Source organism: Cheilinus undulatus, linkage group 13 (assembly GCF_018320785.1).
Source record: "Cheilinus undulatus linkage group 13, ASM1832078v1, whole genome shotgun sequence".
Classification (NCBI taxonomy): Eukaryota; Metazoa; Chordata; class Actinopteri; order Labriformes; family Labridae; genus Cheilinus; species Cheilinus undulatus.
This window is the reverse complement of record NC_054877.1, coordinates 9,611,994-9,623,399: the sequence shown is the minus strand read 5'-3', so window position 1 is coordinate 9,623,399 and position 11,406 is coordinate 9,611,994. Positions and strand designations below refer to the sequence as shown.

At 42.7% G+C, this 11,406-nt stretch overlaps 1 protein-coding gene across 1 annotated transcript in view; it reads right to left on the bottom strand.

Moving 5' to 3' along the window:
• Positions 1-673: 673 nt before the first annotated feature.
• ranbp9 (RAN binding protein 9) overlaps positions 674-11,406 on the bottom strand; it is a 35,798-nt gene continuing 25,065 nt past the window's right edge. Inside the window, exons 6-14 of the mRNA XM_041803684.1 lie at positions 10,607-10,791; positions 8,778-8,890; positions 8,061-8,169; positions 6,913-7,067; positions 5,357-5,510; positions 5,144-5,262; positions 4,762-4,913; positions 4,349-4,460; positions 674-1,875 (exon numbers count right to left, since the gene is read on the bottom strand). Of these exons, the coding sequence (XP_041659618.1) occupies positions 1,745-1,875; positions 4,349-4,460; positions 4,762-4,913; positions 5,144-5,262; positions 5,357-5,510; positions 6,913-7,067; positions 8,061-8,169; positions 8,778-8,890; positions 10,607-10,791 (1,230 nt within the window). The 3' untranslated portion in view covers positions 674-1,744. The remainder of the gene's footprint in view (positions 1,876-4,348; positions 4,461-4,761; positions 4,914-5,143; positions 5,263-5,356; positions 5,511-6,912; positions 7,068-8,060; positions 8,170-8,777; positions 8,891-10,606; positions 10,792-11,406) is intronic.

The following is an 11,406-nucleotide window of genomic DNA, read 5'->3' as shown; positions in this document are numbered from 1 at the left end:
TCAGATAGAGCCTGAATAAAGTCAGCTATTTAGTAACTGAAGGGGCAATGTTAAGATCAACCCAATTTCAAGACAGAGATCTGGAGGTGAGGTGGGTCAAAAACCTCCTGATAAACAACTACACCATGCTGGCTTGCAGTCATATCAGTTGCAGTCCTAATCACGCATAAACCAATTTTCCAATTTAAACCCAAAGGATGGGTTATAAAAAAAAGACCTCCGTATAGTGTACACCCACGAAGACATGAACTATTATTATAAGACTGTAAACATGTTTATTTCTGCAGCCGGCCTGTGATGCTTTGCACCTCCACACTGGCTGCATTATTGGACCAGTGAGGTTGCTTTTTTCTATGGACACAGGCCCTTAAAGTTGTGAAAAGAGCAGTTATGCTTTCCGAGAATTTTATTGTAATGGTAAAATGACTCTGTAGTCGACCTGCGCAGGAACCCTGAAGTCAACGGTAAACGGGGAACATTAAAAGTCGTACAGACTGGGAACAACCAGCACGCTTCAGGAGTCACTGGAGTCATTACAAAGCATTAAAGGATTGTTTTTTTTTTCAATGATTTCCTTTCATTTGATAACTAAATATCTCACTCTATTGATATAATTCCATTTTGTTAAATTCATATATAAACGTTAACATGTACACACGCTCGTCACTGGGAATCGGTGGAATCGGGAGCTTTATTATCATAAGTTGGTGGAACTTTCTCTCGCTGGCGCTCAACAAATATACTGTGAATGCAACAATAATTAATATAATGATAATTAGAATAATAATAATAATAATAATAGTCATCGTCCGCACCATGCCTTGTAAACCTGGAAAAAACTAAAACAAAACAAGAGCCAGGTAACCTCCCCCCCGCCCCGCCCACTCCGCCCCGGTGAAAACAAAAACAAACAAAAAAAGTTTAAAAACAGGAAACGTCGAGTCGAGACTCTAGATTCTCTCTGGCTTCTGCGAAGTCCCAAGTCCACATGCGTTACACAAATCTCCGCTGTAGTCCTGAAGTGAGTGGAGGGCGGGGTAAAAGGGGGCGGGGAGGAGGTGTAGGGGGAGACGGGGGTGGGCTGTGCCTCACGGAGCCTTGGTGGATCCTACTTTTAGCATCAGCCTGCCTCTGTGTCAGCGTGAGCGTGTTTAATGGTCGTCCAACGACCATGTTAAAGGGCGGTCAGCCATGACAGTCACTCATCCGCTTCCTGTTGTTTTTTTTATTTTTTTATTTTCTCATCAACCAGGGTTTTTTTTTTTTTGTCAGTTACTGGACCCTGGCATTGATGTTCCTCTGGTACACAGGGAGGCTGCAGCAAATCCACATGAGTTCGGCTCTCCGGGGATTTTCAAGTCGGCTACTCTTGGCTGGCGTCCCCGCTGTCAGTCAGTCACAGCGATGCAGACGGCCGCAACATCAGACAGCTGGGGGCGGGATTAGTGAGGCCGAACCAAGGCAGAGGCATAATTTCATACTTAAGATGGAGAGGGAGGTGGTGGGCAAGTGTGTGTGTTTAAAGTGTGTATTTTGTGTAATGTTCGTGTAAAAATCCACCCAGAAACGGCTCCTGATCCTCGGTGGCGTTGGTGCCGGTCGGTAAAAGCAGAACAAGAAGCAGTGAGGTGGTTAACTTCCTACTAGCTGATGTCACTACACTGATGGAGGAGGTGATGGAGCCGTTTCTGGACAGGTGTGTGTTCATGTGTGTAAATGTGTGTGTGGTTGTGTGCACGCGGGGCTAGTGCAGGTAATCGTCCACAGAGGCGAAGGCGCAGGAGCCGCTGCCAGTTCGTGCCATGATGGCGAGGCACTGGGCGGCCTGACCCACGGCCTGAGCCAGCGGCGGCTGCTTGGGCAGGTTGTGAGTCTCTGAAATAAAACAGAAGGGAGCAACGATCAGGGATGTGACCAAGGTTGTTACCCACCTCAGTATCAGTTACACTGGTGACAGGTAGGTCCATGTTTTGTGCAGATTGTAAGAAAAAAGAACAAAGTCTGAACTGTAATGATAGCATTTGTTACTGTATGTGCAAATAAAGCTTTCTTTGAGATGCTAGCAGTGCTAACATAAATGGACACTATGCTATTTTTACACTAGACATAAGCTTCCCTGTTTCACTTCTATTTGAAAAAAATCCCGTAAAAAGGTAACAAATATCAGCCAACGCTTCAGCAGCATGTTATCTGTACCTCAAAGAAAACTCTCATTTAAATGCACACATCCCTCAATAACATAGTTAACTTGCTAGCTACAGACACAGTGGCCCTCATTCATCAAACATAGCATGGCATGGTGTCAGTCTCCAGGTCAGAGAAATAACAGGAAATTAAATATTTGTTGTTTATCAGACTGTAAAGTGGCATTAAAGTGAATCAGACACAAGGCATGTGAAGGAAATCACTGCTGAGGTTAACAGGGATGATACACACTGAACTGATACACTGATATATACAGGAAGCCTAGCAGGAGTTTATGCAGGACAAGGTAGTCCTACGCCCAGCCGTTTTCAGCAGATGGCCAGCTGCAATCATCACCTCCCAGCTCTCAGAGCCAATCACAGCGCTTTCTCTCAACACAGCCGTCCATTTAAATATGACGTATTGCTCACTAATCTCTGCCTGCATGGATGCTGATGGATCATACTACTGCTGCTGGCAAAGCTTAACCTCCTCCACCCCAGCCTCCTCCTTTACAGCTTAAATCTGGTTGCTCCGTCATACTGGGATTCATGCTGCTCTGTATTAATTGCTTTTAAACTAATTCTATTGTAACTACCCATATGGAGGTTTCTATCTATACGTTCCCTGGAAAGTCAAAGCATGCTGCTTGTCTAACACAGGGAGCATCTTTTTGATTAGAGCCTTTTCCGCCAAGTAAAACTGTAAATCCATTTGCAGTAAAACGGTAAAATGCATGACTAGTGTTCCTGACTGAACTTTAGAACGATAAAACTCTTTTGTGTTTCGTTTGCAACAGAATTTATATTCTTCACATTTAGGTTGTAAAAAGGTGGTCCACTCACAGATAAATGCAGGTTTTTGCAATTAAAAGAAGCAGCAGGTTAACAGGGGAAGGCCTGCGGAAAACTTCCTAGACTGAGAAGAGTGGCTGTGATTTCTCAGGTAGCTGTTATTGCTAATGTAGGCTTAAGGGGCAGGGGAACAGACCGTGATATGCCTGTTCACAAAGGAAATAAACTGCTCTCTTCTGACTGTTCACAAGACTTGAAAAGAGATTTTTAAAAGCCTGAAATGTCCAGAATTCTGAATAGATTTCTTGTCAAACATGAGTTGTAACTGTTATATCTTAGAGCGCTGGATGAGCTCCTGTCTCCTACAGCCGTCTGCACTATGCATGAGGCACGAGGCATGGATTGGATTATTTACGTCTCCAGAGGTGCAGATTGGTTCTATCTAATGTAAAGTTAGTTTTTGTTTTTGTTTTTGGCCAGCTCTTAGACAAACCTTCCAGGTTTATATGGTTAAATTATTTCAGAGTTAATCACGCCTCTTCCTGATAAATCCTAAAAACATCATTTAAAAGCTCAAATGGATTGTCAGAGGTTTGGTTTAATGTTATGTAGATTTTTTAAGTCATATCTGATCTAATACCATCAGATTTATGCTGCAAAGCAGGTTAACAGTCAAAAACGTGCGCACATGATCTCAGACTTGGTGTGGGGTTTGTATCACACGCTCATGTCTTCATTGATAAATGCTGATCTGTACGTAGGGCTGGGCAATTAATCAAAAGTTAGATTAAATCGCAATATAGCCTGTCAAATTTTTAACTTGCAGAAGGTGCAATTTTTCTTGAAATATTAATTTTGACCTGAAATTTGTGTCAAAACAGCAGTTTGAAACTATTTTTTGCAGCAGAGATGCTATGCATGACATATTATGCAATCATTCAAGTGCCACTTTTAAAAAAAAATAGTCTATAAAAGAATTCTACCTCTATTTTTGTACTTTTTTCTTATTAAATATGAGACTGACAAAATTCCTTCAATGCAACAATTACATCCAATTCGCAATATAAGTTAAAATCATCATCATCAGATATTTTTAAACAATTTTTCAGCCCTTGTTTAGGAATTATAAAGAGCTAAGGAATAATCGCATATCAAATCACAATATTGGAAAAAACATTGCAATTAGAATTTTCTTATTTTTATTTTGATAAATAAAAACCAGTGGAGCTTTAAGGATGCACTGATGTCTCAACAGGCCCGAGTTTAAACAACTTAACTTAAAAAATACCCAAGTACAGCATCATTCTTTTCAAATATTTATGTTTGGCATTGAGAAATGGACAAAGTTCATGTAGTACTGGCAGACGTACCTAATATTGCACTGTTGAGAGTGGAGCAGACGGGCTCTCTCTGAATGGCGTCCAGCTGGTAGCCGACCGGGCTGTTCCAGGGGTCTGAGTAGGCCAGCAGGCTGAATGCATCCTGTTGCAGAGACACAAATAACAAGGCTTTTCTATAATCCCATCATGTTTTTATACTGAGGATTGGATGCAATATACATTTTCATCAACTCTTACCATTCTGCTGACAGTGTCTTTACAAATCCTGACGTTTTCTACCAAGCCAACTTGTTTTAACGTGCATTTATTCTACTGCATTTGCATTAAACCTTCAGTATTTTCACTTTATTTGATGCTTTCTGTGCTTTCCCTATTTTTTGAGCAATATGCCACCAGGACTTCTTTCTGGATCCAAAAGTTCAAACTACACCTAGTCTGTTTACCTTGAGCATCTTCTTGTTGGCGGAGTTCTTGCCACACTCACGGCGGAGGTGTTCACTCATGCTCTGGAGCTCCCTGCCGAAGTGGATCATCCTCTCGATAGCGGCCTGGCTCCCGCCACACAGCTGCCTTTTGGACTGAGCCGACTCCACCTCTGCAGAGCGGTGACCAGGATGGTGCGTAAGGTGGGTGTGTTTGAATAAAAAGTTAAATGTCACGGCACACTAACAGCACAGGCATTTGAAAGGAGTGATAAAAAAGCTCAAAATAATATCAACTTAATTTTTTTAAGGGGAAAAGCAGGAACTTTGATTTGTTTCACAGTGGTTTGGACATCTATAAATGATAAATTTAAGTCACTAAAACCTCCGGAACTCTACCCACCCATGTCTGCATCACAGTCATCAGGCTCCGTGGTGTGTTTGGAGCTGCCATTGAGGAAACCATTGGAGGATGATTCTGTCACTCCGTTGGTGAAGTGGTCAACCTCCATATCCACATCGCTGCAGAAGTGAGAATATTTGAATTTGCGTTGAAACTCTTCCTACTATCCTTTATTAACAAATCAAACTGTGGGGTTTGTGTTCATCTCCGTACCTGGTTATAGGCAGTTGGCTGCGACTCCCGTTGAGGCTGATCTCCGATGCAGGGAGAGTGGAGCCAGAGCCTGGGGGGCAGGGTTTGTGACTGTGGGGGGAGGAGCTGTGGCTCTTATTAGACGTCACACCATTACAGCAGTTGCTGTCGAACCCTAGAAACAGAGACAGAGTTGAACGCTTTTAAAACCAGTGCGACAAGAGTTGGGACCCAAAAGTGGGTCACTAAGCCATCTTTAGTGGGTTCTGAATGTGTTCATCTCCATCTTCTTCTGCTTATCCGGGGCCAGGTCGTGGAAGTAGCCGGCTAAGCAAGTCCACCCAGATGTCCCTTTCCCTAGCGACACTTTCCAACTCCTTCTGGGGGATCCCGAGGTGTTCTCAGACCAGATAGGATATGTAATCCCTCCATCCCTCCTGGGTCTTCCCCGAGGTTGTCTCCCAGCTGGACGTGCCCGGAATATCGCCACAGGGAGCAGCTACTCTACCTCTAGCTCCCTCGGGATGTCTGAACTCCTCACCCTGTCTCTACGGCTGAGCCCAGACACCCTCCAGATAAAACTGATTTCAGCCGCTGACCATAGGTGAGGGTTAAGAGGTAAACTGACCAGCAAATTGAGAGGTTTGCTTCTCGGCTCAGCTCCCTCTTCACAACAACGGTCGAACATAAGGCCCACAGTACTGCTGATGCTTAACTAATCCACCTGTCATTATCACGATCCCTTTTACCCTCACTCATGAACAAGACCCTGAGATACTTGAACTCCTTCATTTGGGGCAGAGACTCACTCCCCATCCGGAGGGGGATTATAAATCCCCCGTTTTCCGGCAGAGAACCATGGTCTTGGATTTGGAGGTGCTGACTTTGATTTTGAATGTGTGCCTGAGTAAATTAATGTGTCAGAAAGTCTGAAGTGCAGAAGAAATAAGCAGATGCACATCTTTAAATCTTATCTTACTCCATTACCCTATGAGAAGGGGTATACTTAGGTTGTTTTACCAAGATTTTGACTCTTTTATGCTTTATTCCCCACTAAGATGGTGGTTGTGGGTCCTAGGGCCTAAAACTATCATTGTACAATCACAAAAATACACTGTGCACAGTGGTGTCTTTTTAAACCAAACAAGAGGACTGATAAAAAATTAAAATTTTCAGAAGGTTCTCGGGTGTAAGACATTAAATTGCCTGATATACTTCTGTAGTATAGAGACTCTGATGTCCCTTAGGAGCAGAAGATAAACGGATAGTTAAAAAATTATCTATTGTGCCCTACTGCAGCTTTCATTAGTCATCAACCAATGTCACAAATATTAAGTTCAAAGGGCTGCATCAAGATAATGAAAATATTTTACGTACTAAAAAAGGAGATTTAATCTGCTAACTTTTCACAGCTGTATATAATGATAGTAAGCACACTTTGCAGAAATGATACCAGTCGAACGAAAGGTTAATGGATGTTAAAACAGAGCAGTGTGTGCACTCAGGTTGGGCTTCAGGCCTGTTCTGATCTCCAGATATAAATACACAGAGATTATATCAAGGTGAGGTGAGCATACCTGGGAGGTAGGGCTGGGAGCTGCTGGCTTTGTGGCTGGGGCTGCTGAAGGGCCGGGGAGAGCCGGGGTAACTGTCCTGAGACTTCGGGCTGCGACCACCCAGACACCTCACCTCACTGTCCGTCCCATTCACCATCTCTATGAACTGTCTCACCCTGAGGACGCGGGGGAAAGGGAGGAAGGAGGAAGAAAAGAGCAATCAATGACGAGGAGCAGCAACAAAGGAAGAGAGAGAAATGGAGGAGGAAAATCAATGACAAGGGAAGAAAGAAGACAATTGAAGAAAAAGAGGAGAAACAGAGCAGAAAGGGAATGGAAAAAAGAAAGGAAGGAATAATGACAACAGCAATTCATAAAATAAGGATTATTTGACCAAACAAAGCTTTTATTTCTAGTACAGGAGCATTCAATTCTTCCATCTGTGGTTTGAATATTTTATAAAGAAGATAATTAGTACTGTCCGCTTGCATTTCTACTCAATCAGACCTAAAATGGCCTGGCTGATCTGAGCATGCTCCACAGTTCCAGTGCTGGACTTTGACATGGAAGTCTAACAGCATAAACCCATGGCACATCAGAGATTACACTGTCGTCCTCTTTTAGATATCACATGTATGCAAGTTTAAGTATGTAAGAAATGTATGGAGCCGTTGTCACCAGGCAAACTACAACCAGTTTACAGCTTGCTAACTTTATAGCAAAGTCAAAGAGAAGAGGGCCCGATAAACTGTCTGAAGAGGGTCATATAACCACCTACAGTAGCTCAAGTAATGCAACATTTGTAAAAAACAAAATAAGTTCTTCCCTTTACTTGTAATCAAGGACAATAGTCTGATTAAATGGTCCAGCTGAGCGATAACCACAGCTCGACTTAACTGGACATGTAAACATACTTACTGACTTTAGAGGTAAAACATAATATACAAAGTTAAAGAGCACCAGCAAGACTGGACAAAAATGAAGCTGCTTTTAAATTAAAACCACACCTTAAATCTGTCGCTGATATTTCAGTCAAACCACTTAAATTAATTAGATTCAGAGAAGCTAAACATCAGATAGAAGGTCTACAAACAGGTTTAACAGGATTTACAGTGTTCATGAAAACACAAATAAGTGATAAAGAGTCTAAAATGCAGCGCTGGTCTTACTTGAGCATGAAGAGAAGGTCTGGGTTCCTCTCCAGGAGGTTGGGGTAGAGCTGCTGGGTGGTCTCGATGGCCTCGCCCATTCTACCTGACAACACCAGCTTCTGGATCTCTGTGAAGCGACAGATTCATTAAAGGTGATGCTTACACCTAACCTGGCCAGCCAGATGGATGTGTGTGTTTCACACAGCCATCTGGAAAACCTTCGATATACAGTGTTTGGAAAAGGGCAGGTGATTGGATGAACGTCCTGCCACATCTTTACGGGCCAATCAGAGCAACAAAACACGTGATGTGGCCACGATCGAGGTGCATGTGCGCAGCTACGGAGGAATAATGCGAACCATGGCTACTATTGACATGTTAGTACACGACTTTTGTCCTTTTTGAAAAGAAAACAGCTCACTGTTGTTGTTTGTTCTTTTTTAACCAAGAAATTTCGTCAAGTTCTGATAGAACTGGCACTTTAGCAGCATCCACACTGATGTCTTACACCATAACGGCACAGGCCTCTTGTTGCTGCTTGCTTACGTCACGACTCTGCCGCGCCCGAAAGTACTGCCCCTCGTTGCTATTGGTCCTGTCACTTTCTAACCGGGCCCAAACGGTTCAGACAGGAGCTTTGCAAGATGGATCCGCCACTGAGAAACACAGAAACTTGTGTATCCATCTGCTTTGCAAGGTTAGTATCTTTAAGGATGCCAAAAGAAAAAGACTTACTCTGTCTGTTTTTGATGGAGGCCAGCTCCTCGTGCACGGCCTGGTCTGTGGATTTGGCAAAGGCTTCGGCTGTGGCACAGTAGCTGTGATGCACCAGGTAGGAAGCCACCATCCTGATAAGACAAAAAAAACACATCGTGATAAGCTGCAGGTCTTTCTTCAAAAAAGGAGCTTTATATTTAAGGGTATACTGAGTTAAAAAAGGTAACTTAAAATTAGGAAAGCAGTAGTTCTTTGTTAACACTAAAGGAAGAGCTCAACATGTAGCCTGTGGTTAGGTTTCAGGTTGTTGCATACAATCTCTGTTAAATCAATGATCAATAGTATCTAAAAGCCCTATAGCTCTGACAAAAACACAAGTCTTCAGTTATGTTTAACCCAAAGAGAGAGCACCGTCTGCAGTGCTGCACAATAATTTCTTTGCCTGTACCTGTGTGTTCACCTTTGGCCACTAATTTGCACAGAACCAATTCTAAATAAAGTTTCTTCCAGTGTTGTTGGCGGCAGCAGTGTTTGCTGGGAGATTTGAGATCAGAGGCCTCTGTTCTCACACACCATCGTGTCACTGCTGTCCCATAAAAAAAGACAATAATTCTCCCCCTCCATCAATCTGACGTGAGCTTAGAAACTTCCTGTTTTCAATCCCGGGAAGTGAGGGGACTTTCCTGGATAAAGGCGACAGCTCCCTGCACTCCACCCCACCCTCTGCCTCAATCCGCATCAAATGGAGATTAAATCCATTCAGGACAAGTAATCATAGCAACAGAGAGCTAATCCCATCAGGCCGTGGCATGAAGAGAAACCGAGTCCCACAGCTTTTACTTCTGGGTCACAGCTCCTGCTCTCTGATCGGTGGGTGGATCTCAATCTGGGCCCCAATCTCTGAAATGTCAGCAGTAATTTCTTACAGTCACCTGCAGTGTAACACTGATACCGATACTCCTTATGCTCAGATGTAACACTGGTCCAATAATGAGTGTTAGGGACAGGGGTTGAGTAAGAGTTCATTTCCAAAAATACAGAAATCCAAGTAAAATCCTAAACCTCCTGTTAGTAGGGCTCCAGGGGGTTTATAAGTCCAGGTATGATGACAGTGTGCAGGTTGTTATGGTGGAAGTAAAACCTGGACATCATGTAGATGGATCAGGTTTAAAGACAGTCTAAAACTTGAACATAGTCTCAGTGATGTCACCCATTGGTTTCTGAAGAAACCTTCTAAGGCTCGAATTTGGTGGCTACCATCCCGGGATGTAATATTCACCTAAATTTTGATCTCTCAAAGGCCATGTTCATGAATAATTCCAGCTACAAACTCTAAAATTTGATGCTGTTTGATGGCAGAATGACAGTGTTTTTGTTGCCTGGAAACAGGAAGTTTTAAAAACGGCACCATCTCTGTTGTCGTGTGAAATGGTAATAATCAGTTCCTCTGAAAACGGAGAACTTAGACTGTTCTAATCAACAACCATGCATGAGCAGGTGGACTACAACAATGGCAGACTCCTGTTTTTACCTGAGGGTTGTTTAGATTTAATCTGACACGCGAGGTACTGATTTATGTCCCCACTGCATGGATATATTTCACATTTTTCCTAAAAACCTCCCATACTATGTGCATGAGCAATGACAAAATGAGAGGAGTCCTTAAGGTACCCAGCTGATCGATGTTTTGAAGGCTAGTTTGATGTTGTGAAGTTTTTCCAAAATTTCTCATTTTTTAAAAGTGAAAAAACACAAACATAAAGGGTTGGCAGTAAAAGCCCAAGAACAGCTAACCTTCCCACAAACAACAAAAACACCTGCAGTGACTTTTAAAACAGTAAACTTACTTCTGGATCATGGACTGCCACTCGCCCTCACGCTCTCCGATGGGGAAGCGGTCGATCTGCGCCTGGATCTTCGTCCTCCACTCACGCATGTAGTCCTCAATATCAAACACAAAGGGGTGCTGGCCAAAGTTTGCATCCACCACCTCCCCTGGAGTCTGAAGGCCCACCGTTGGGTACAAGTTTGGCTGCAGCAGAAAGAGAGGGGAGATGAGGGGGTTAGGATGATGGATGTGAAATAATCATAAACACATGTTCTTGAATTTCTTTGGATCGTGACATGATGTGTTTCTTTCTGAGATCTTGTAGCCTACTTCACTTTGTCTGACAGCTTCTATTGAAGTGATTTCTTCATTCAACAAATCTGGAGGTAATTAGGCCTGGGTGTGAGCAGTGAAACTGAACTCAGCTTTCTAAGAACTGTGGTTAATCGCAGTTAACTCATGATTAAACAAGGGAGGCAATTAGTTTTTCACATAGGGCCAGATAGGTTTAGATTTTTTCTCTCTTAAACAAAATCAGCATTTAGAAACTGCATTTTATATTTACTTGGGTTGTCTCTGTGAGATATTAAAATTGGTTTAATGATCTGAAACATTTAAGTGTGATAAATATGCAAAAAAAAAAAAAAAAAAAAAAATCAGGAATCAGAAAGGGGGCAAATACTTTTTCACAGCACTGCACATGCTACTTCCGTCAAGTTCATCACAATAAAAGTCTGTGATTATTATTTTTTTGAAATGCTTTTATTGTGCAGGCCCTCATTTGGAAATGTGCTCAAGTCAGTAGCAGCTTAACACACC